The following is a 27,475-nucleotide window of genomic DNA, read 5'->3' as shown; positions in this document are numbered from 1 at the left end:
AAGAGCTTCGATATTAATTGCAGTCCAAATCATAATAAGTCTGTGGTTTTACAATTATAGCATGTAATGAAGTGTTTTACAGTCTAATATCACAACTGCATTATTCATATTCATATTATTATTATTATTATTATTATTATTATTATTATTATTATTATAAGTAATAGTAATAGTAGTACTTATACAACCCCTTTGTTGTTCTTTGTTAAATAATAAAAGGTCGTATATAGTTGTGTAGGTGGACTGTGAGGTCGAGTGCCAGTAATACAAGTTCCTGTGTACATAAAAGCGAACCACAATGTAACCTCACTGTTAAAAAGTCTTCAGGGCTCCCGTGTTTAAATGTTATACCTCAATTAGGTCTTTTTCAATTTTTTATAATGGGTAAAGTTGTGCATTAGTTTTTTCTGCTCAAGCACAATGTAATAAAAAAAACTGAATTAAATGAAATACATTATAAAGAAAGAAATGTGCAATTGAGCCAAAAATAGACATTTTCTTTTTATCTGCTTTTCTGCAAGATTCAGCAAGACATTCTCCAGGCCAGCTGGTAGCTCATTTTTCCAGCTTCCTTATTACAAGGCTTGCATGATTGATAAATATTTGAGGTTTTGTAATTGCTCAAGCAGCTTGGCGTTTGTTTTGGCAGCCGGTTGCGGGTCAGGCCGAGCAGAACTTTTTAGCAGGGAACCCTTGAAGCCATAAAGTCCAAAGCAAATTATGGGTTTTTCTTTGTCCCTGGTCCAAAAGCATAATAGTTTAAATAATAATAATAATAATAATAATAATAATAATAATAATAATAATAATAATAATAGTTAATAATATTTTTTTATTTTTATAATTATAATTTTACCTATAATATATATAATTTATATATATATATATATATGTATTATTATTATACCTATAATTTATATAAAGGTTTTTGGTTTTTAATTATAATAATAAGGGTTTTTGTTTGTTTGTTTGTTTGTTTGTTTGTTTTTTTACATAAAATATACAAATGACATTTTCAGAACATAATAATAATAATAATAATAATAATGATAATAATAATAATAATAGTGATCTTTTTTTTCTTTTTATAAATATTATTATAATTTATATATAGGTTTTTGTGCTTATATATTTATTGTACAATTTTTTTTAATTGCAATTTTATTTTGATTCTGCAATGTAATTTGAAAATGTTATGTAAAATATTTTTTTTAATTATTATTATTATTATTATTATTATTATTAAAAAACGTGCACATTATACTCTGTACGGTTGATAATTCACAGTAATTTTATTATTTATTTCAAATGATAAATAAATCATTTGTGTCCATTAATTTCCATTTTCTGCTGAGTATGCATCAAAAAGTAACCAACTTACTGCCATAATGTCCAGATAAATTCAGGGGATTGCAGGGGTGCGTCCAGAATTTGCAGGGGACCACTGTATATTGGAATGTTAGAAAAACAGGAACTATGAAGCCTCTAAAGAACCTTTGTTTTAGTTTATATGGATTATTGTTGTTGTTTTGTTATATGAAAACTCTGAAAATGTTAAGCTTCTTCAATGCCTGATGATGAGGTTTTGATTTGGACTAGAACTGTTTAAGAGAGAAGGAACCAGCAACCTTAAAAAAAAAAAACCCTTAGAAACAATAACCTATGTGGAAGCCTTTTTCCTTTGAGTGGAAAGGAGGTTGTGAGCTTGTTCTTCTTTTTGGTAAGAAATCAGGCATATCTAGGCCCCGCCTTATGCAAATACCTGTTGACCAATGGCTGGGATGAGTATAAGTGCACATTTGAACGTTAAATGAACCTGAATAAAACCTTTATTTCACTATTGTGTCATATGGTTTTATTGTGCCTGAGTGAAAATCCCAATTCCCTTTTATCCCATTCGTCAGCGGGTTCACTGCCACTCACTAATTACAAATATAGAAAATTAATCAAATAAACATTTCTAAACGGCTGCACGTGACTGGTGCTAAACCTTAATCGGCCTAATAACAGTATAAAGAAAGACATTCCAACTGCTTACACTTCTATTGTTCAGTGCCTCCATCAGCATGACAGATTCACATCCAGAACAAGAGATGCTGATTGTTGATATAACTTTTAAGGAGAGAGAGAGAGAGAGAGAGAGAGAGAGAGAGAGAGAGAGAGAGAGAGAGAGAGAGCGAGAGAGCGAGAGAGAGAGCGCGAGAGAGAGAGAGAGAGAGAGAGAGAGAGAGAGAGAGAGAGAGAGAGAGAGAGAGAGAGAGAGAACGAGAGAGAGAGAGAGAGAGAGAGAGAGAGAGAGAGAGAGAGAGAGATTCCTTCCATCTGTTTGTATTCCATGTTAGTGTGCTTGAATTTCTCTTAATGGTCTTGGAGAAAAGAGGTGTTCTGCCTGAGCGAATGGGTGCACTGTGTTTAAAATGGCAAAGTGTCAGTTTGTGGATGAACGAAAGAAAGCAAGAAAACATTTCAATAAAAAAAGAAACATTTAAATTAAACTAAACAATAAAAAAAAACAAATAAAGTGTATATATATAAAAAAGCTGGAATTATTGCTTATTAGCTGGTGATTGTGCTGTACTGCTCCTCTAATGGTGAATCAGGGTATAGCAACAATCAAACAAATTGGTGATTTGAAGGTTCCGTGGGTGAGCGTTGAGGGTCACACTTTTCTAAGCCGAAACCTTTTAGCGAACACCTCAGTCCAGAGAACTCTTAATGATACCACATTTACTACAAACACATGTTAGCTTTATGGCTTGTTCATTGACATATATGGCATAATAATTTACAATTATCGCATTTATACAAATGAGAAGTTGAGGAATAAGGGCCTACTCAAGGGTCGCAGTTTGATGGTGCTAGCATGTAAACTCGTGACCCTTTCAAGCCAAAGCCTTTACCTCTAAGCTACCACTTCTCTCATGTGTGTGTTTGTATGTGTGTGTTTTCTAGCTCAGTGGTTAAGGCTCTGGGTTACTGATCAGAAGGTCAGGGATTCAAGCCCTAGAATCAACGAGCTGCCAGGTGCTCTGACCCCAGCTTCCTAACATCGCTGGGATATGAAAAGGAAGGAATTTCGCTGTACTCTAATGTACATGTGAAAACTATAAAACACCTTTTATATTTTCTATGAGGGTTTCTGTTGTACCCTACACATTTTCCCCAATGGTGAACTAAACAGTGTGGATCCGGTGTTTCAAAACCGGTCTTGTTTACTATATAGTGCACTGTATTTAATGCTCTGCCATTTCAAATCAATAAATAAATAGAAATCATATGTTACGATTTTTAATCCAATAATGCATTGCGATATAGTAGATCATTCCTAGCAGCTATGAAACAACGAAGTTATATTGTCTGGTGTATAAAATGGGGTACTTTATGATTTTGTCTGATTTCCTAGTGACGGTAGTTTGTTATAAATACTTTCGCCTTGAATGGCACGCTGCATCATCCACAGGAAGTCTCTGCGCCTTTTTGCAAGCCACATGTTGTGTGGTTAAAGCTATGAGTGTGTGTGTGTGTGTGTGTGTGTGTGTGTGTGTGTGTGTGTGTGTGTGTGTGTGTGTCATCAGCACGGCGTATGGAACAAAGCACGTTGTCGGATTCTATATAAAACCTGGCACATGCTTTTTAACATCATGAGGTGATGAACTCATTTGCACTTGTTTAAGTCTCCGAAAGGGGTGAGATCGTGTCTGGGTTTGTGCCGTGAGACGCTGGGGATCCTTTTTTCTTTCTCTCTCTCTCTCTCTCTCTCTCTCTCTCTCTCTCTCTCTCTCTCTCTCTCTCTCTCTCTCTCTGTCTCTCTCTCTCTTTTCCCTCCCCACACACAGCTTTAAATGGTGTAAATTGTCTGGGTTATGAAGAGTCGACTGTAACATCCCTAGTGGATTCTATTGTTTCTCCCTTGTCTTGATTGGATTCTTTCTCTGCCCTCCCTTTTTTCTTCTTTTTTTTTTTTCCATTTCAAAAACCCTCTCTGTCTTTTCTCAGCACCATGCAGCTGCTTTTCAAAAACCCATGGCTTTGTTAATGACTGAAATGGCTAGAAGTAATCGGAAGGAAACCATGTGAGGTTGTTTTTTATAGCTTTAAAAATGCTTAAAAACTAAGACTCAAGTTTTTTTTTTTTTTTTTTACAGAATTATCACCAGGACTTTCTTAACCAGACACTCCACTCCCTCGCTTCTGGTTCGCCATCCCATAATTTCAGTTGTCACTCTGAGCTTTGATTGCGAAACGCTAGAAAATAAATCTACATGACTATCACGCTGCATTCAAAATCTTTGAAATAAAGAGAGAAAGTCATCACACCATCTAATTACAGCTTGAAATATGGAAGAGAGTGACATGAAATATTGCAAAAACACAAAAAAATTATTATATTATTCTTTTTTCTTAACATTATGGTTTGTATATGATTTTGGAACGACCGCTTAATTTAAAACTGACTTTGTGTAATGGAGATCCCTGCTTCTGCTAATCCAACTTTCATTTTGTTCCCTTTAAAGAAGAAAAGAAAAAGAAAAAAATAACAAAATGCTGACTCGTGTAAACTGGACTTCTATCTGGATTAAGCAGATACTCATTTGAGCAGCTTCTACATTTTGGCAGGATTCCACAAATTTGTATGTTCCAGGTTCGAGGATCCTCAATATAAATCCAGTTGACATGGCTCACCTTTCAGATTACCACCCCTGGATGACTGAGAATAATCCAAAAAAAGTGCTACAAAGAACATTCAAGATGTTACTAAGAATGAGTATATATATGTTGAGACGTTCAGACTCAAAGCTAACGATGTAATAGGTAACCCACATAATCCCATCCCATAATTCCTTTGTGTTTTCTCAGTGGAAAGATATATATATACAGTGGGTACGGAAAATATTCAGACCCCTTAAATTTTTAACTCTTTGTTATATTGCAGCCATTTGCTAAAATCATTTAGGTTCATTCTTCTTCCTCATGAATGTACACACGGCTCCCCATACTGACAGAAAAACACAGAATTGTTGACCTTTTTGCAGATTTATTAAAAAAGAAAAACTGAAATATCACATGGTAATTATTCTAAGTATTCAGACCCTTTGCTGTGACACTCATATATTTAACTCAGGTGCTCTCCATTTCTTCTGATCATTCTTGAGATGGTTCTACACCTTCATTTTAGTCCAGAAATGTTTGATTATACTGATTGGACTTGATTAGGAAAGCCACACACCTGTTTATATAAGACCTTACAGATCACAATGCATGTCAGAGCAAATGAGAATCATTAAGGTCAAAGGAACTGCCTGAAGAGCTCAGAGACAGAATTGTGGCAAGGCACAGATCTGGCCAAGGTTCCAAAAAAATTTCTGCTGCACTTAAGGTTCCTAAGAGCACAGTGGCCTCCATAATCCTCAAATGGAAGACGTTTGGGACGACCAGAACCATTCCTAGAGCTGGCCGACCGGCCAAACTGAGCTATCGGGGGAGAAGAGCCTTGGTGAGAGAGGTAAAGAAGAACCCAAAGATCACTGTGGCTGAGCTCCAGAGATGCAGTCGGGAGATGGGAGAAAGTTGTAGAAAGTCAACCATCACTGCAGCCTTTCACCAGTGGGGCTTTATAGCAGAGTGTCCCGACGGAAGCCTCTCCTCAGTGCAGGACACATGAAAACCCGCATGGAGTTCTCCAAGATGGTGAGAAATAAGATTCTCTGGTCTGATGAGACCAAGATAGAACTTTTTGGCCTTAATTCTAAGCGGTATGTGTGGAGAAAACCAGGCACTGCTCATCACCTGTCCAGTACAGTCTCAACAATGAAGCATGGTGATGGCAGCATCATGCTGTGGGGGCGTTTTTCAGCTGCAGGGACAGGACGACTGGTTGCAATCAAGGGAAAGATGAATGCGGCCAAGCACAGGGATATCCTGGACAAAAACCTTCTCCAGAGTGCTTTGGACCTCAGACTGGGCTGAAGGTTTACCTTCCAACAAGACAATGACCCTAAGCACACAGCTAAAATAACGAAGGAGTGGCTTCACAACAACTCCGTGACTGTTCTTGAATGGCCCAGCCAGAGCAATGACTTAAACCCAATTGAGCATCTCTGGAGAGACCTAAAAATAGCTGTCCACCAACGTTTACCATCCAACCTGACAGAACTGAAGAGGATCTGCAAGGAGGAATGGCAGAGGATCCCTGAATCCAGGTGTGAAAAACTTGTTGCATCCTTCCCAAAAAGACTCCTGGCTGTATTAGATCAAAAGGGGGCTTCTACTAAATACTGAGCAAAGGGTCTGAATACTTAGGACCATGTGATATTTCAGTTTTTCTTTTTTAATAAATCTGCAACAATGTCAACAATTCTGTGTTTTTCTGTCAATATAGGGTGCTATGTGTACATTCATGAGGAAAAGAAATGAACCTAAATGATTTTAGCAAATGGCTGCAAAATAAAAAAGAGTGAAAAATTTAAGGGTGTCTGAATACTTTCCGTACCCACTGTATATTTTATTTTATTATTATTTTTTTTTCCATGGCCTAAAACTAGTCAGCGTAATGAATACAAGCTGCCCGACATGGCGGCTCCTTCTCATTAAGCACAGCATCTCCTGCAGGTTTGGGCTTTTAATGATGTCGTTAATCTCTGTGCTCATTGTGTTTATAAGGACACGCCACCAAGTAAGACTGATATCCGGCCTCCTTGTAAACACACAAGTATGAATATTAAGTCTAAACACGAGCGCTCACTGACGAGACGCTTGCTGGATCCCGGGTTTGTCTCCACCGCCGTTGTATATCATGTTCATTTTTTCAGCGAACGGATTTACAAGCTGAAGGAGGAATTATCCATAATGTTAGGGATCCACGTTGGTGGTACGTTTGTCACGTGACATCGCTACATGCGTTTGATTGGCTTGTCTACTTCAATGACTTGCAGTCATTGCACTTAAATTTGAGGAAGGGCCCCACGTCCCAGATGATGTAGAATTTAAAGGGTTAATCCCCCTAGTGGTGTAAATATGGTATGATGGTAGCTCAGTGGTTAAGGATTTGGTCTCTGGATTAGAAGGTTACAAATTAAAATCCAAGCACCACCAAACTGCCACTGCTGGGCCCTTAATCAAGGCTCTAACCCTCAACTGCTAAATCGTAAGTCGCTCTGGAAAAGTGTGTCGGCGGAATGCCGATAATGACACGTCCAACATGATCTCCGAGGTCATGATTAATACGCGATCTCTGCACGCTTCGTTGTAAAATCAGCATGTGTTCGTTTTTATCGCCTGGGCAGTTCGCTTCGTTATCAGCACAGAGACCAGTGCAGGCCCAAAGGATGGCTGAAATCAATGACTGGCAAAGATTTCTTCATTAACATCTTCATGACCTCTTATGTCCGCAGAAGACGCAACAACGCACGTCGCTTTCCCGGCAGGCCGTGAATAACGAGCAGATCAGGATTGTGTTTTTTTTTTCTTTGTCGTAATCAACCAGAATGTGAAATCGTGCTCCTATTGCACTTTATGGAGACTCAAAAACTATATGTCCTACATCGACGACATCTAAACCTCCACTTGTGGCTGGTTCTAGCTTTCAGGAGTAGAAACAGTAGCCTAGAGGCTTTGAGCCACCAGGGGGTCCTGTAACAAAGCATGATTTGTATATAGCAAAAAAAAGGAACGATTAAAGGTTCAGTGTGTGACTACAGTGCAAACACTGATCAAATTTCTCCTTGTCTTAACCGCTATCACCACTGCAGCGAACAGTTTGTTGCCTTTTAAAAGCAAATCTGTGCAGCGTTTTTTTTTTCCGTTGGTAGATCATTTCTGGGCCAGAAAAATTTCCCAAATGCCCAAAACAAAACTCTTTGATCTAAGATGACTAAGAAGCTGTTTTTGTTTTAGTTCTTAGACTCAAAGTTAAATCATCATTTCTGAAATTAATGTTTAGGGATCACGTTTAAATGTAGCATACTGCACCTTTTAATGCTTCGAAGAAATTAAAAACTATTTGTTCTATCTATCTATCTATCTATCTATCTATCTATCTATCTATCTATCTATCTATCTATCTATCTATCTATAATAAATCGAGTTATCCATTCATTCATTTTCTCCCGCTTATCCGTAATTCGGGTCGTGGGGGCAGCAGTCTAAGCAGGCCCCCGCCTTCGACTGCTGCCCAATCCTCACAGCACCGTCCCTTACGGTCCCTCCTGCAGGTGGTGAGCCCACGGGAAGGCGGCCCCACGTCACTCCGACGTCACGGACCTTGATATTTCCCTCGTAAGGGACCCCCGGAGCATAGAGGGTTAAGGGCCTTGCTCAAGGGCCCAAGAGTGGCAGCTTGGCGATACCGGGGCTTGAACCCCAGACCTTCCGATCGGCAACCCAGCGCCTTAACCGCTGGAGCCACCACTCCCCCCCTCGAGTTATCCAGTTACCCATTAATCTATTAAATTCCTGCATCCATTCCTGCATCCATTCATCCATCCATCCACCCATCCATCCATCCATCCATCCATCCATCCATCCATCCATCCATCCATCCATCCAAATAGTTACGATCTGTGGTTAAAAATAGTCTCGAATTCTTAAATGCATGGAATGCACAAGACTTGAATGATTTTTCTTTTTATTCAGTGAGCCCGTCCCCTCTATTACACAAATACACATAGCCTCATCCCAAAAGTTATCTTGCTTCAGCGATTATATTAGGACAGTCATAAAAAGACGTCGAATGTTCGAGCTGCATTAAAGGCTCGGTGAGCAGGAGTGGGTGTTGGGGGCGGTGCTATAAAATGACTGACAAGCGACCAATCGAAGTGAAAATGAACAATGTTTGAGATATTGGTTTTAAATTATTTTCTTTTTATAATGTTTTAATAAGAAACAAACAGAAACACCTATTTGCACTAACACACCTTTAAATGTGGAAAAAAAAAAGACTGTAAATGTGAGTGACGTGTAAGTGTCAGGAAACACAAGGTCGTGTAAAAACCGGCAGGAGACGAGCGCTGCAATGACGCTGCGCCACATCCAACCTGTCCTTATAGGTGCCCTTTTGTCTTTTCAGCTGGGTGTCGCTTTGTGTGCAGAGACATTTTAAAACACACACACACACACACACACACACACACACACACACACACACACACACACACACACAGCCTTCCTCACATGCTGTTTTCACACCTGGAGCAGCCATGACAGCAGACTTCAACTTCATGAAGAGAGAAGGCGAAAATGACATGCACATCTTCTTCTCTCTCTCTCTCTCTCTCTCTCTCTCTCTCTCTCTCTCTCTCTCTCTCTCTCTCTCTCTCACACACACACACACACACACACACACACACACACACACACACACACACATGTACACACATACGCACATTGGAACAGGGCTATAGTAATATCCTGGGAGAATCTGCTCTGCCAGCTAATGATGAATTTTAGACTTCTTCATCAGAACACACACACACACACACACACACACACACACACACACACACACACACACACACACACACACACACACACACACAGACAGACAATTGTAAAGATATCAAAATTAACTCAGAAATACACCCAATAGATTTAAATAAAACTGTTATTCAGACGTATGTGTCTTCGCTAGTTTAGTAATTTGCTAATTTGCTAATAAAGAGCAATATAACTGGGATATTGTTTGAGTAACTAAACTAGCTTGTAAAATTAGCTAAGCAATATAACTGGGTTACTATAGCTAGGTGTGTATATTACTGGGTTTGTGTAGCTAGCTTGCTAATAGTTTGTTAAAGAAAAAAGATAAGAAATGTAGCTAAAGGATAAACGTATAAGGGATAGACTTATGGGCAATTACAAGCAATAACATACTTTCCAAAGTTAAAAATGTTACACATATAAAACTGATTCGAATTAAATATACATTGGTGATCCCTAAACTAGCTAGATTATTTTACTAATAATAACTGTTTGTTTATGGGCTTGTTTATGGCATAAGAAAAGAAAATATAGCTGGATTAATGTTTGAGGAGCTAAATTAGCTCGCTAGCTATAGTCTAAATCTAGCTGGTGTTCTTGTAGCTGCTTGAATATATACATAGTTTGTAGCTAAACATAAAGAACTAGCTTGTTTACACTTTGCTATAATAAGCTTATAAACGTGCTTCCTACTATTAGCTAAGTTATCATTAGTACGGCTAAACACGAATAGCTGAACAGCTAGCCTTACAGTTACACTATACGGGACACCTAAAGTTTTAAGTCATATGTGGTTCTTTCCCAAACTTTTACCACAACGTTGAAGGCACACAATTATGTAGGATGAATTGATTATTATGTATTGATTAATATTATTTCTGATCTGTTACTATGGAAACACGTACTAGAGCAATTGTATTCATAAAAACTTGTACATAGTTCTTTCTGTAAAACAAAACAGCATGTGAATATGCAAGATGAAGCAGTTTGTGTAAATCAACATTTATATTGTTTTTAATGATAATTGCAGATAGCAAGGTGACAACCACGCTCGAAAAAAAAAAACAACAATATAAAACGTTGTTTCCAAAATTATAAAAAAAAATTATTTTTTGCTATTTTTATCAGTTGTGAAGATATAACCATCTAGAATATAGTTTATTTAATTTTGTATAATACCTAAATGATATATGCATAAATTACCTATACAAACACTGAAAACAAGCCTTTGTACGTAGCAAAGCCGCAGTAAATCAGTAAATTGCATTTAGCTAACAGACGTGATTTAAAAGAAAGGAAAAACATATGCATTGGTGTAAAAATTCATAAGCATTCAGTAAAAACACACAACAGTGACTAAAAATGATTGTTAACTGCTGCTGTTATTAGCTGCTATCGGATTCAGTGTTTGTCCGCAGCGTTTTAATTAAATCATCACCGTGTCATTAACGAGCGGATTGCGCAACCTGATGCTCGCGACTCACAACAGATCAGATCCATTGCGACTGTCCCGAAGTTATAAACAGTTTACACAATAGCGCTTCATTAAACTGTATTATTTTCACATGATGAGGATTATACAGTTTCTGCTCACTGTGCTGATGATTCGTCGACATCCGTGACACCAGTTTGTTTTGTTTTCCCATGCTCTTGCGTCACTGTGGTACTTCCATGTCACACAAAACTCAGCTTTGCATAACTTATAGGTTACAGTCTTCTTTGTTGTGTTTAATATAAAATACTCCCATGTCTTGGATGATTTGGATGCACACTTTTTCCTGCTGCCAGTTGACCTGCACTCTCCACCATTTCGCAAGCGGCTGTGTTGTCTTGCCATCACGCAAACCGTAACTTAAGCAGCCCAACTAATCGATAACAGCATTCGTTGACAGAACATTTCATTATCAGTTATTATAGATCTTATCAATTAGTTGTTGCAGCCCTACTGGGACAAGGACTCGACACATTCTAGCCACACAGGATCTAGACTTCAGAAAACAATGTCAAATGGTGTCGTCTATCAGGAAATATTTTTCGCAGGATACTGAGGTAAAAAAGTTAAGATGTTGGCTCCAGTTTTTTTTTTTTTTTTGGCATCTATTGGTTAGGGAATGTTTTCTCTAGTTTCTTGTTCATTTTTTTGTTCTTGAGAGACGTCAAAGCATTTTGAAGCATTTTGGGGAGTATTTTGCACGCAGGTGCTGTCAAACCTTTTTTTTTTCTGGTTGAATGGTTAGACGAATGCAAGATGTGGAGTCTGTGTGTCTGTGTGTAAGAAAAGTTCAAAGTGAAGCATATGAGCTTGTTCTTCTTCTTCTTCTTTTTTTAAGAGCAGGCATTTTAATCCCTCTCAGCTGGCCGGAAAAGATGTGCATGTTTGCTTCACCTTAATACATCTAAGATTCTTCCTTGGATTTCCAAATGTAAATCCCAATTTCTGTTTTTTAACGCTAATGAATTTTTTAGCACGGCTAATAGATGAAGTGTGGCGACACGTGCAATGAATCCGAGTGCAAAATTTTATAATCGAATCGAAATAATCCGGGATTAGTCATGCAGATTAATCTAAAATGGGTTCTGATGAGACATAGATAATATTCTCACCGCTAATAGTGAAGCGCATCTCAAAGCAAGTCTCTGACACACTTCAGGATTTTTTTGGAGGATAAATGCTTCCTAGTTTCCCTAAAGGGTTGTACTTGAAACTGTCTCTGAGAATGATAGCTCAGTGGTTAAGGTGTTGGGTAACTGATCGGAAGGTGAGGGGGTTCAAGCCCCAGTATCGCCAAAGCTGCCACTTTTGGGCCCTTGAGCAAGGTCCTTAACCCTCTGTGCTCCAGGAGCGCCATATCATGTCTGACCCCAGCTTCCGTGCAAGCTGTGATAGGTGAAGAAAAAAATTCACTGTAATGTATATTTGACAAATAAGGGCTATTCTATTCTTCATATGAGGTTTTGTGTAGAATCTTTAAGGGTTATTCCTGAGGAACAAATATAGAAAGCTTTTTTTTTCGGCTCGGATACATCAATTGCGAGGAGAGTGTAGGGTCTATTTGTTTGTTTGTTTGTTTACTTACCTACAGATGCTATTGATTTATTTTCTTTCTTTCTTTTGCTTACCTGTTTATATATTTATTTACTTATGAGATAATAATGGACACTTTTTTATGTGACACTTCATCAGTTATTAATTTTTTTACTTTATATCTGTCCATTTGTTTGTTCATTTGTTCATGCACTTATTTTTTATTTATTCATGATGCCGATGGATGCATTAGTACTGATTTTTGTTTACATTTTTTTTTTTTTTATGTAGTTGTTTTTATCATTGCCTCCTCAGCTTCTTTATTCTTTTATTTCATCCTATTCTCAGTTCTCGGCTCTTTTATCTAATTAATCGTACTCATGATTTACATCGAGCCTCGCAATAATAATCGGTTAATTACTGACTGTACTTTATTTCTTTAATGTGTAAAACACAGACTTTTTGATCTCAAATCCAAAGTGCATAATTTTTCCTTATTATAATTACAGCTTCGGAAATATTAATAATTACACACAGCAATTAATCTGCTTTTTTTATTTTTATTAGTACATGTTTAGATCGGGTAAAGGTCAGATTTCTTCCATATTTAAAAAGTAATTGTTTGTTTTAATGATTGTTTTAATCAGACTGTAAGAAATTCTGGATCTGACATATACAGTTATATATAGCTATAATTATATATGTTTTATACATTTATACGCATATAAAATATAAATAATTACGAAGACTGTTGAAATCGTTCTGAGTAAGTAAGTGTGGGGTGGAATTCAGGAATGATTTGCTAAAAAAACAACAACAAAACAAAACAAAGTAAAGTAATATAATATAAAAAAAACTAATTTGTCTAAAAAGCTTGATATTGAATAATTGTTTTTTTTTTTTTGAAAATTAATGATGTGAATACAGAGATTCTGAGAAACTGATGTCTTTCTACAATGAATAAGTGCTTGAATGCAAGATGAAAAATACAATGAACTGATGTTGAAGATTAAATTAGATTAGATTAGAATAGATTAGATTATGGAATTTAGCATTGGGCCCTTAAGAGAACTTAATTTCACACATATACTAATTCAATCCAACTAACTAACCACAATTAACTTGCAAATACATGCAGATCTGTATAAACAGCATGGGAACAGTAGAAACCAGGAATTGCTGTTTCCTGTAAAGTGCATGAAATTGTAATCGTCTTGAGTCTGATCCGCATTGTGTTCCTCTGAATGTTGTGTGATGTGCAGGAGACGCTCGGGTCCCGGAACCTGCCGGAGATTATAATCCCCTCACGGCAGGTGAGCAGCCAGCTCAAACGCATGAAGAGAGACTGGGTTATTCCTCCCATTAACGTCCCAGAGAACTCCAGAGGACCTTTTCCACAGGAGTTGGTCAGGGTAAGTTCTCTCTCTCTCTTTCTCTTTCTCTGTTTTAAGTTTATTCTCTTTCACACTCACACACCACATTCAAGGGTGGATGATTCAAGTCAAAGCAGGCTGCAATGCCATCAATTTAATATAAAGCCTTGCGTACACGTTCTATCAGAGCCTTACAGCCTGCTTTAAACATCTTGGCTCGTCCCACGCGTGCACGCACAGCTCGCCCCATAGACAACATATATATATATAATCCCAGTGCACTCCAGAGCACCCACACAGTTCACCCACACACCCACACACACCATCTGCTAAGGACAAGTCAAAGAAGACTTCTTGACGGCAAGCGAGGAGCCGTGACTCCAGAAACGAATATCGGGAATTTGTCATTAATTTCAGCATGAAACCGGAGAACTCAATCCGCCTTGGAGCATCACATGTGCTTCACTCCTATATCTGTGTGTGTGTGTGTGTGTGTGTGTGTGTGTGTGTGTGTGTGTGTGTGTGTGTGTGTTTTTGTTTGTATAGATCCGCTCAGACCATGATAACAAGGTGAACCTTCGCTACAGCGTGACCGGCCCTGGAGCTGACCAACCACCCACCGGCATCTTCTCCATCGACCCCATCTCAGGAGAACTGACCGTGCTCAAACCACTCGACCGCGAGCACATTGCCAACTTTCACGTAAGTACAGATTTATTCGAGTAAATATAAAAATATGTAAGCAAATAAATAAATAAACGAACGCCATTCGCTTTCGGCAAAGCAGTGTTTTTTCATTCCATTGACTCCCACGGCATGTGCAAGCCTTCACCGTGGAGTCCGTTTCCTGTGGAGGAAATTAAATGTGGCTGAAAATGCTTTGTCATCAATTTAGCAAACCTGCGACTTGACTTGTGAGAAATTTCACATACCGAGCACGCCTCTCTCGGATTTGTGAATAATGCTGCGTTCATCTCAAGTCCGAATATGGAAAGCCATTGCAGTCAGCTTTCTGCAGCCATCCACATGTTTTTTCCACTGACACACACACACCCTTTCCACTCCCTAGATATCCACAATCCATGGGAAGTGGTACCTCACTGGTTAAGCCATTGGACTTTGGACCAGATAGTCATGAGTTCAAATCTCAGCACCACCAAAATCGAGCTGCCACTGTTGGGCCCTTGAGCAAGGCCCTTACCTGTCAACTGCTAAGTGCTAAATTGTAAGTCGCTCTGGATAAGGGCGTCTTTCAAATACCGAAAATGTTAAATGATTCTCAAATGTTTCCACACCCCATCATATCTCTCCAAACTCTACTTAAGCCCCTCCTACTCATTCCTCTGAAGATTCCAAATAACCCTTTCAGTTCTTTGCAGTTGTCCACTTACCCATGTCCAACGATCCCTTATGCGTTCAGCATCTATCCGCTAAGCTCCACCCTTTAGCTCCCTGAAATCTTTACTGTAGCCTTACACCATTATCCACATAGCTACAATTATTTAGTTGTTTCCAGTCTATCCAGGTAGCTCCACCCCTTTTTGTTTTCTGGAACGGTATATTTAGCCCCACCCCTTCTTGAAACCGTTTATTAAATCCTGCTGCAAATGTCCACACAGACACACCTTTTCAGTTTGTCTATGTAGCCCCGCCCCCCCAGCTATTTTCGAATTTTTTCCCTTTTTTCCCTTATGGGAGAGTGGATGGCTTATACATATACATGTGTAAACAGAAAATGAGAAATTTTGTCCGTGTGTTTTATTTAACGTCCTGTTTGCCAGCGTAGAGATATTAGAACAAGGCGCTCGATGTGTTGGTACCATATATAGTGAAGGACACTTTTTTTGCAGCGGTGTGGGTTGGCAGGCTCTCTGTCTGACACATACATTTGTTATGTGTGTGTTTTACGCTGCCCGTTTCAGTGCGACCCGAGGCAGTAAAAATGAGGCATATTCCTCGCCGCCTTTAAAATGGAGCCCGCATCGACACGGCCGTATCTGCAAATTTACTGCCACAATTTCATAGCTAGAAACTGCATCTTCAAGCATTACTCTCAGCAAGTCCTCACTGAGCACATGAGTCGATGGCATTTCAATTAACATCTCCACCAGCTTCCCTTCACCTCCACCACACACTCACACACACATACACATGCAAATGGGAAGATGTTCATTTATATCACTTAAGACCTCGAATAATTTTGCAGGTTGAGAAAATGAAGGCCTATAGAAACTAATATTCGCACTAAAATGTTTAGTGTGTGTGTGTGTGTGTGTGTGCGCGTGTGTGTTAAGTTCTCCTTAATAGCACTTTAACGGTTATACTGCTGCACATTGCAATGCTAATATGCCTATTAATGTATATCAGCAAAGTGTTGAAGCTGTAATGTGTCGCATTTATTAACATGCTCATTGGATTAAATGTTCAGACAACAAAATATTTTTACGCCTTCATTTGCATATCAGTTTTTCGAGATAAAAAAATAACACAAAGAAAACAATTTTCAGATATGCTTCAGAATATAAAAATGTGTAATGTCTGTTTTTGTGGGTTGTTCGGGTAAAAAAATAAATAGATTTTTCTATTTTAATAAAGACTTTCAGACATGCATCTTAGCAGACAGGGGGCAATAGAGAGCACCAAAGGGGGACATGTCTCAAATTTGACTTTTAACACTGGACCACCATTTGCATAATGTCTACATCATTTGCTGCACTACCACAGATAAAGTGTTAACACATCTATTTCTAGATATCAACTTGAACAAAAAATGGCAACATGAACACCAAGTACGCATTTATGAAATATTCTGAATTTGGTTTTAGGATTGCAAAATAAACTTGTAATTGCAGTCAGCATTTAGTATTCAATTTCAGATTTCTTATTTATGTGCTTATGTACCACATATTCAAGCGTAATTTTCTAGCTTTATTATTATAATATGTATAATTCCTGTAATGACCTTTAACAGTCACGGGAGAGTTGGTAGCATATGGACATTCCTGCACATATGATGCCTTTACATTGATTGGATTAACAGCAGTTGGAATGCAGGGAAGTCAATAGTGTGTGTTGTGAAAGGGAGTGTTACTGCTGCTGTAAATGTATGTAAATTTTCTGAAAGTCGTTTCAAACTAGTGCATTCATGTGTGTCGTCTAGACCACTTTAGCTCTTGTAAACTCACCATTAGTCTAAAATTATGAATCCTTAGAGCCTTTGTGGGTACATTTTAGTTTTATTTTTGTAAGCCACTATGGATGAAAGCACAGTGCCAAATGCCTAAATGTAAATGTGTGTTGTGTACAGCTGAGAGCGCATGCAGTGGACCTGAATGGCAATCAAGTGGAAAACCCTATTGACATTGTGATCAACGTGATAGACATGAACGACAACCGGCCCGAGTTTGTTCATCAGATCTGGAACGGGACTGTACCAGAGGGCTCAAGGCCAGGTGTGTGTGTGTGTGTGTGTGTGTGTGTGTGTGTGTGTGTGTGTGTGTGTTTGTGTGTGTGTGTGTGAGAGAAAGAGGGATATACACATGCATGCATTGAGCCTTTTGTGGGACCAAAAAGGTTCAAAAGGTCCTCACAACGATAGGAAAGTGTCAAATATCCTCACAATTACCCAGTACTAACAATAAAGGAAAAAGTGGTGTGTTTGGGTGTGTACATGTATATATGCCTTTGTATGGACTAAAAAGATCGGATGTCTTTATAATGATAGGAAAGTGTCAAATGTCCCCACAACCATCCAGTCCTAATACAAATGTTCAAAAAAAGTATGTGTATGTACATTTATTTGGCACTTTGTGTATATATATATATGTGTGTGTGTGTGTGTGTGTGTGTGTGTGTGTGTGTGTGTGTGTGTGTGTGTGTGTGTGTGTGTGTGTGCGCGTATATGCATTTAGACCATTTTGAGGGCCATAAAAGGTCCTCACAACAATAAAAAAGTGTCAAATGTCCTCATAATCCCAAAGTTCTAATACAAATGGTGCAAAACGTGTGTTATATACTTATTAATAACTTATATTACTGTACATTATACCCCTTTCTGGGGTGTAAGAAAGACCATATGTCCTCACAGTGAGAGGATAGTGTCAAACTATCACAAACACAATCACTACCAATAAGAAATAGTGTGTTAATATAATTATTTGTAAAAAGCAATACAAATCTAAATATTAATACTGGTTATTGAGGTTTTAGTTAGTTGCAATAATTTTATTGCAAGGTCCTCACAAAGGTAGAAAAGTGAACTTGTATGTGTGTGTATAGTGAAGGGGTTGTTATTGATTATTAATGTTTCTTTGGCTCTCCTGTAAATGGCTCGGTGTAACAGAGCTCATTAAAAAGTTTTTTAGGGTGATAAACTGATTCAAATTGCTGCTGCAGTCATTAAGAAAAATCTTAAATTAATAATCCTAACTACATTACCTTATATTGTGCGTTGATGAGAAACCGAGACGGAAACATGACCAGAATTGCTGGCTAATTTTTTTATTTTTTTTCCCAGGCACGTCTGTAATGACGGTAACATCCGAGGACAAGGACGACCCGCGCACACACAACGGCCAGCTGCGCTATAAGATCCTGTCCCAGAGCCCCGATAGCCCCAGCGCTAACATGTTCACCATCAACAACCGCACCGGCAGCATCATCACTGTGGCAGCCGGTCTGGATCGTGAGGTAAAAAAAACAGAAACACAGCAGCTATTAGAACTGTGCATGTTTTCACAAACAGTGAGGGTTTTTAGGCAGCACTGTGTGAGTTGGTTGTCAGGAAATCAATCTTATCATCAAACATGGATGACACGCTGGCTGAAATAAATTTCAGATATATTTGTTGTTTACAGCAAATACCCAGGAGCCTCAAATAGCCTTGAATTCAGTAAAAATAATTATGTTTTGGAAGTGGGAGTCAATTTAAAGAAAAAAAAAAAAAACCAAGAGGCTTCATTTGTGGCTTATATAATAATAGTATTCTTTTTTTTTTCACTTTTTGAGCCATTCTGGCTACAGTTCCAACAATCTTTGGAAGCCAAATACCCCATTTAACACAGTGTAACAATACATTTAGGAAACTGTACAAGAACATTCGATGCAACAATATATATATATATATATATATATATATATATATATATATATATATATATATATATATATATATATATATATATATATAACAATATATACAGTACAGAATGAATATGAATTAATGAATATATTGTTTAACAAAAGCAAGTGCGACAAAAAAAAATCCTGGTGCTTAATAAACTTACTTTTCTAATTCTATATAATTATAGAATTTCAGGAATATGTATTTGTCCTGTCAGAGTATGTACTTCCATGTACTCCCATCATTCTAACTTAGTACAAAACTGTACAAACTTTGAAGTTTCAAGAAAATATTTTTCAACATTGTTGCAACCAAAATCTTTAAAGATCGTAATATGTTCCTAAAATGTTCTTATAACCTAAAATTGTTGCGGAAATATACTTTACTCTGTATTCATATTCCTCAAAGCTCCACCTCCTGCACTAGAAAGTACTTTTTGTCCTCAGTTTTTTATTCTTTATCATAATTCTTAATCAAATTTGCTCTAGTTTTGGTAAAGATACTTACTGTAATTGCATGTTGTATTTCTGTGATTGTGAAATACAACATGCACCATGAAATACAACACTACCTAAACCTAAATGCGGTAAAATAGCAATTCAGTGCGGAAATGATGCACATTTCTCTAAAAGTCGGCTAGATTTCTGTCTCTCTATATAATAGATTATATAAAGATATTTTTGCATTATTATCATATTACATGCAGCAGCTTCACAGGAATTTACATAGCATACAATGTAATGCTCAGAAGCATTATTAAAATTTGTGCAAATGATCAATGATAGTGACAAAAAAAAAAAAAACAGAGACTTTCTTATTTATATGAAAGAAAGCTACAGAAATAATCATTGGGTTCAGATCACACATATAGACATGTAGTGAGAAAGAGTTTAAAAAAAAAAATTTCCAACACTTATTTCGGCTGATTAGATAATTATAAAGTCCTCATTAGTTGATTCAGGTGTGCGACGTCTGGAATTCTAAACTCGGGGAATCGTGTAAGAGAAATTTCGACAGCTTTCTGCCTTTAGTCTTGTTCCTTCTGGCACCTAATGAGGCTTTTAATGGCAGAGTGACTCGTGTCGGAGAAAATGTCCGCTGCTGATGATTCGTCGCCATCCCAGAGCGGGAACACATCAGCTATGAAAATGGCGAAATGTTTACATTGATATGCATGGGAACTCACAAACTGTTGTGTGTATGGTGTGTGTGGTTTGTGGGTTGACGTAGTTTGAGTAGGTATATGTGTCTGACCTACAGTACTCTGAAGCCCGATTAATTAAAGTGAACTGCAAACTGAAAAATAAAATAAATAAATGGTAAAATGCTAATAAGGTACGCCCTTGGTCAATATATTCCACTCTGTAGCCTTGGTAATGTATGCAACTGGGCTGTTAATGAAGCCGGAGTGCGAAACGGAGTAACGCTGTCCACCGCCCACCACGCGTTATTGACACTGGCCTTGCGCAATGTTAATAGGGTATTAAATATAATGATTAGTGCAGCAGCTTCACTCTGGGAGCGCAGCGGCATGATGGACCGATTGATCTGGCTTGCTGTATGGTCAGATAATAAAAGAGTTTGGGGAAGACTCTATTAAAGTGTGCAGAGAACTAAAACGCAGACATCCTAATGTTCCTGGTGCAAATTAGGCAGCGGCTTCAAGGCTCGTTTGTTCAAAACAAATCACTGAGGAGGAGGTTTAATAAGAAGCAAGAAATCATGGAAAACACTGAGTTATAATGTAAATGTATCTTATTCTTATTAAGACTGAAAACAATGAAATACTGGAACCTAACATTTGAGGACCGTGCCAAATAAATCACCCTAATATTAATTATCCAAATTATTTAACATTTACTTCTGAGCGAAGCCTTCAGTTAATTATCTCTCTGATAAATGTGCAGCATGCTGGGAAATTTTCGACTGTAGTGTCGACTGAAGCGAAGTGCTCGTCTCTCTCATTTTTTTTTTTGTGCGTCTTACTGACAAATGCTTTTATAACAGGTTCAATTTGGAAAAAAAAAGATTTTATTTCTACAGTGCAAAAGCATCAAGGGGAATTTCTGAACTCTGGGATCGGATTACTAATTGAATTGAATCCATTTTCAAGTTAATCAAAACAGGGCGTTGTGTGTGCAGGGGAATTAGACTTAGCTAGGAAGACAGACTGAGTTGTTTGTTAAGCTGTAGTAACAGGAAGAAGTTGCAGTATCTTGGCAGGAAGAAATGAGGATGTAAGAGTAAAAATGAAAACATTTCTGTAACATTTCGGTGAAACGCGTTATTTATCTGTATATTAACGGTTCATTAATAGATGTTTACAATAGTTCCTAATCTGATTGTGCTGTTTCTCTTTCCAGAAAGTTTCTCAGTACAATCTGATCATCCAGGCCACCGATATGGAAGGAAACCCGATGTACGGCCTTTCCAACACCGCCACGGCCATCATCAGGGTAACTGACGTCAACGACAATCCGCCCGAATTTACCACCGATTCAGTAAGTCAAAGTTGCTTCACTAAATATTTCAAACTTTATTAATTGTTACAATATATTGCAAACATCTAAGATAGTAGTAGTATATTGTAGGTGGCTGCAGTTAGTCATGCTGCACTTACAGTAGATAGTTCAATTCAATTCACTTTTACAGTGGACATGTTTAATTTGCGAGCGAGCCAGGGGTGACTGTGGCAAGAAAAAACTCCCTGAGATGGTATGAGGAAGAAACCTTGAGAGGTTTCAGACTCAAAAGAGAACCCGTCCTCATCTGGGTAGCACTAAATGTCCATCATTATGTCCATAGTTAACAAAACTGATTAGCTAATGCTAAGTTTTTAAAGTTTGCATCTTTTGTCAACGTAATTTAGTAATAATAGTAATTTAATGGTGCCTTCAACATTATTTTCAATCCTGGTTTGAAGACCAATAACTTTTCTGTATGAGACCATAAGCTTCTCACTTTGAGACCAAAGATACCTGCTTAATTATAATTAAGATAATTGATCAGTTGAATTGGTTTCCGCCTGCTTAGACTGCTGCCCCCGCAACCCGAATTACGGATAAGCGGGAGAAAATGAATGAATGAATGAATGAATGAATGAATTGGTTTCCGTAGAAATGGGGGTGGACACAAACTTGTAATAGGTGATCGTTCCTACTATTAGCCTCCCTTTTTCCACCCCCTCTCATGTGTCTCTCTATAAGACAGGTCCATTATTACTGAGCCACTCCGTTCAATATCCGCTCGTTATACAAAACGGCCGAGAAGCAGCATGAGCGTGTTTAATAGAAGCGTTTGGAATAGTGTTGGAGAAGGAAGGAACGCGTTCTATTATTTTTTATAAAGCGGTGCAACAGCCAGGTATGTTTGAAGGGGAGTCTGGTTGTATTTGACAGCTTGTTCTTTATATATTAATGAGGACTTCAAAAACAGTACCTCTGGGTTTTGTTTAATCGGCGGCGGTATTAAGGGCCGTCTCGCCCGCCTCGGAGCAACTCTCCTTGCAAAAAGCTGTCAGACTGACTCCTCTTCGATCAGTCTCTCTCTCACTCTCTCTCTCACTCACTCACTTACTCACTCACTCAGAAGAACGCAAATCGCGTTTTCCAAACGTGTCTGATTCGATTACCTGCAGAGTATCTCACATTCACTAGCATGCCCAGGAAGTATTTCAGCACGATAACATCATTGGGTTTCATCATGTAGATTAAATTCTCGTTTGTAAAGCAGGTATGAGATGTTGGGAAGCGATTATGTGGTGGAAGTATTGCCAAAATTTATAGCCGGTTCAATAGTATCGCAAGGCCGGGAGGTAAAGATGGAGCTGCACAGCTTCAGGGGCAGTGATTTGATCATGTTATTGTCTGTGAGGCATCTCACAAACTTACTACACATTCTCTAGGTTCCTCTCATCCTCTAAAATGTGGCTGAATTTGTAGCCCCGAATGCCCTGTGGGTATGAAAGAGTGTGAATGGCATCCAATTCAGGATGTATTCCAGCCTTGCACTTAATGCATGTGATAAGCTCAAGATCGACCTAAATGATTGGAATGGAGTGGAATGTACATTTTTATGTTTTTTAACAGTTCCACGGTGAGGTGCCAGAAAACCGTGTCAATGTGATTGTGGCCAATCTGACTGTGACCGATAAAGACCAGCCCAACACACCAGCATGGAACGCAGTGTATAAGATCACAGGCGGAGATCCAACTGGCCGCTTCTCAGTCCCCACCGACCCCACTACCAACGAGGGACTGGTTACAGTCGTCAAGGTTAGCAGAAATGCATTCAGAATTCATTTTATTCCAATTTCTTATCCTACTTTGAAATATTGGTACTGTCCAGATTTGTCAAGTCTTGAGAAGTCCTTTGTGTCCTTACCTGGAGAATTTCCACATAAATTGGATTATTTGATGACGTTCTGCCCCTTGCGAACAGCCCATTGACTATGAGACGACCCGGACGTTTGTGCTGACCGTCGTGGTGATGAACGAGATCCCCCTAGAGCGAGGAATCCACCTTCCACGCCAGTCCACTGCCACTGTCTCCGTCCGAGTCATAGACGTCAATGAGAGCCCTTACTTCGAGCCCAATCCCAGACTCATCAGGCTGGACGAGGGAATGCCAGCTGAGTCTGCCCTTACTACGTTCGTAGCCCAGGATCCCGACCGTTTCATGCAACAGAGCATCAGGTACACCTGCTGATGTTTTTAAACGGGATTATGAGTTTGTTTGATTCAGTTTTTCTATTGAAGACACCAAAATCTGATAAACAAGTTAGTCAAACTCAAAGCCTTGTTAATGTGTAGCATAACTGAGACTCTTCATTCATAATACACTTCAATTTACTGCCTTTTTGAAAAGCATTCTTTAACAAACAGTTAAAAAAGAAATTCTGTCCATCATGAAGTTTAATTTTTCTCAAATAATATTGAAAAGTTATTAAAATAACTTTGAAAAATTGCCTTCAGAAAGTGAAATGTTACCTATTCAAAAGAAGACTTGAGAAAAGCTTTTTGTCCAAAAAAAAAACAAGTATAAATTTCTTTGGGTGTAAATTCATAACTCGGTTGCTAGTGGAAACTTTGAATTCACTGGAGGTTTTATTTGATTGGTGGAAATTCTTCTATGTTGAAGGTAAAAATAAATTGTTGGTAGAAGGTGGAAATTTGTAATTTGTTTTAAATTCTTACTTGTTGGTTTGGGGTGAAAATTTCCATTTTTATTTTCATTTGGAAGTAGAAATTCCCCAGTTGGTTTCTTTTAGAGGCAAACTGTGTTTATTGGAAATTCTCAATTATTCAGGTAAAAATGGAAATATTCTTTTTGGTTAGTTGAAGGAGAATTTTTTGGTTGGACTTATTACACATAAAAAAGTGATCTTTACTTCTTCCTGCTTAAAAAACCTTCATAAATTCAATGGCGAATCGAACTTCGTAAGACTTCCATTTTAAGTTGAACTGACAAAAATGTATCTTGTCTTAGATATTCAAAACTCTCAGATCCAGCTGACTGGCTGAGGATCGACACTAACAACGGCCGCATCACCACCATCGCTGTTCTGGACCGAGAGTCCCCGTATGTTCAGAATAACCTCTACAACGCCACGTTCCTCGCCACCGATAATGGTAAGTTTAAACCGGGGAGTTTGATAGACATTAAATATGAAATTGTTTTTAAAAAAAATTAGCTGACAATAAACAGTTATGATACAAAATGTTATCTTAAAGAATTATATGTATCCTAAAAGAGATACTTAAATTTTTTAAGATGACACAATTATGCAAATCTTTTAGTTATTTATTTATTTTATTTTATTTTTTAATTTTTTTTACATATTTTTACCCTGCATGCGTAGCAGTTTTTCGTTTGTTTTAGTTCACACCCACACATTCAGCTTAATATAGATGCAGGGGGAAAAAAATCCACTGCACTTTAATTAAGAGATTTCTAATTAACAGCAATAATAATAAAGTCTTGCAAAAGAAATGGAAACGTTCGACTCCATATGCAAAATATCAGCATGAACGTAAAATAATAGTTTACAAACAACAACAAACCCCATGAAAAAATGATTAGATTTCAAGATCCCTCTTCCTCTCATTTCCTTATTGATAGATGATTCAGCAGTTCTGTCAGCTTGACTCAGTCCTTTTTTCTCCACGGCTCATCCTCACCGCTACGTGTAATTATTTCATCTCCCGTGACTCACGCTGACTCATAGCATTATTATATTTTTTTCTCCCAGGTGAAATGTTTATCTTCGGAGAAAAACAAGGGCAGTGCTCAGCCCCGGAGCTCGAGCCCAGACATATTGCTCGTGCTAACACGTTCTCCTCCTTTACACCACAGAGGTGCTCTCAGGTTTCTCACCCGGGAGGTGCCAGCGCTGCTCCATATTTAGCATCAGCAGCAGAGACACCTTAAGCAAGGTGAAAGCACGAGCGCACCTTATGGGCTCATTCGCTTAAAGAGCTAGCGTGCGCTGCTAATGTTAGCATGACCTCTTTTGCGAAGAGCTTTGGGCTAGTTCTCGATTACTTTGCCAGGTTGTTATTAGAGTGGGGCCAAATTTCAAATACAGGAATCTAAAACGTTTTTTTTAGTCATCTGGCTCGGAAAGAAAAAGTTTTGCTTTTTTATTTAGGAAAACTGAGACATTAGCCAGACCGCAATGCATGCTGTTGGATTTTGCAGGGATTCGTTTTCGTTTTGAGCAGATTTATTACATCCAGCCAGGAATACAAATTAATCTCTTGCTTTGTAAACAAGGCAAGGCTTGGTTCTCTAGCAGCGTTTAGAGCCAGAGTTGAGGCCAGTAATGACAAAACCTCTTCCAGTAAAAAGATTTGAGGTTCAAGATGTGGCGCGGCGTTGGCCAGGCACCGCGGCTTTCTCCGCAGCCTAAATAGCAAAAGCTTCTTACTGCTCAAGTTCTCAGACTGATTTAATATGCAGCATCGACGCTATACACACTGCACATACCCAGCAAGTGGGATAAGGCGAGAAGTGGTCAGAGATCCTCACTGCGCTGCGGCGGAGTTTGTGTACGGTCGCGAAAGCGTGACCACGGGGAATGAACAAGCGCCGCTCAGTGATAGTCGTTTAGCTGTATGCTGTACGTGTGTCTGCACAGGGGTTCCTCCAGCCAGCGGGACGGGCACCTTGCAGATCCTGCTCCGTGACATTAACGATAACGCACCCCAGGTGTTCCCTCACGAGGTGGAGATGTGCGAGAAACCCGAAAACAGCGGCATCAATATCACCGCTTTGGATGGCGACCTGAACCCCAATGCTGGACCCTTCGCCTTTGAGCTGCCTGGTCGGCCCAGTGACATCAGGAGGAACTGGACTCTAACACGCATTAATGGTGTGACACACACACACACATTGTTAGAAAACACTGTTATGTCACACTTGATAAATATCTAATTCAATTTTTTTTTATATATTAGATTCCAATTTTTTTATTATTTATAATAATAATAATAATAATAATAATAATAATAATAGCATCAGACATTTAATAATAGAACAAAAAAAGAGAATATAAAAAATTCCCAGCAAAAATATATACAAATATTGAAGTCAAATATTAATAGGAAAAATATTCGAAAGTTGTAGATTATATAATAAAAATCACAATAATAGCAGCAAACGATTTTTCATTATAGAACAAAAAGCAGGATCTAAAAGATTTATAGCAACAACAAAAAAGAAAGTTATAATATAATAATAGAAAAGCTGAATATAAAATATTAATAGGAACAAATATTTCGAAGTCGTGGAGTTTTATATAATAAAAGTTACAATAATAGCAGCAATCGATTTTACATTTTAGAACAAAAAGCAGGATTTTTTTTTTAAATTATAGCAGAGAATATGTTTTATTTGAAATATGTTCTAGTGCTACTAATAATAATAATAATAATTAAAAGAAAGAAAGAAAGAAAGAAAGAAAGAAAGAAAGAAAGAAAGAAAGAAAGAAAGAAAGAAAGAAAGATGATAAATTGTCAATATTTAAAAAAAGTAAAAATAGATAAATTAATAAATACATTTGATAAAAAAAAAGGAAGCTGAGGTTTTTGAAGCCTGTATAGTGTAAATATTTGAGATTTAAAAAAGGACCTGTTTCTCAACATCGGCTCATCGGATGGTGACGTGTTTAGGGAAGCATGATTTGATGTAGATGCTGCAGTGTTTGTTTTTTTTATTCTTTTTGGAAAGCTGATCTCAGCCTAACGAGGACAGATGGCCTGAGTACAGAAGAGAGCACAGAGACAGACGCTCGGTGGCACACAGGAGAAACGACTGGACAAATACTATTCCGAAGCTGTGCGCCGAGCGACTTCTCCATTTAGTGTCTAGAAAACAGATTTTGCCATTTTCTCATCAAACGGTGACATTTCTGCGGCTTCGAGCGTAAAAGGATTCCGATCGCCGGCGTATTAATCCGCCGAATATCTCCCAATAACTCAGCAC

At 38.1% G+C, this 27,475-nt stretch overlaps 1 protein-coding gene across 1 annotated transcript in view; it reads left to right on the top strand.

Annotated features, from left to right (window-relative positions):
* The window catches only part of LOC310726783 (cadherin-2-like), a 104,562-nt gene that overhangs the window by 61,968 nt on the left and 15,119 nt on the right, over positions 1-27,475 (top strand). Inside the window, exons 4-12 of the mRNA XM_083542671.1 lie at positions 13,759-13,908; positions 14,416-14,571; positions 17,177-17,321; positions 18,386-18,558; positions 21,355-21,492; positions 23,080-23,265; positions 23,432-23,685; positions 24,479-24,621; positions 26,130-26,363. Of these exons, the coding sequence (XP_083398797.1) occupies positions 13,759-13,908; positions 14,416-14,571; positions 17,177-17,321; positions 18,386-18,558; positions 21,355-21,492; positions 23,080-23,265; positions 23,432-23,685; positions 24,479-24,621; positions 26,130-26,363 (1,579 nt within the window). The remainder of the gene's footprint in view (positions 1-13,758; positions 13,909-14,415; positions 14,572-17,176; positions 17,322-18,385; positions 18,559-21,354; positions 21,493-23,079; positions 23,266-23,431; positions 23,686-24,478; positions 24,622-26,129; positions 26,364-27,475) is intronic.

Source organism: Silurus aristotelis (genome assembly GCF_946808225.1).
Source record: "Silurus aristotelis genome assembly, chromosome: 5".
NCBI classification, from domain to species: domain Eukaryota; kingdom Metazoa; phylum Chordata; class Actinopteri; order Siluriformes; family Siluridae; genus Silurus; species Silurus aristotelis.
This window is presented reverse-complemented; position numbering and strand designations above follow the sequence as displayed.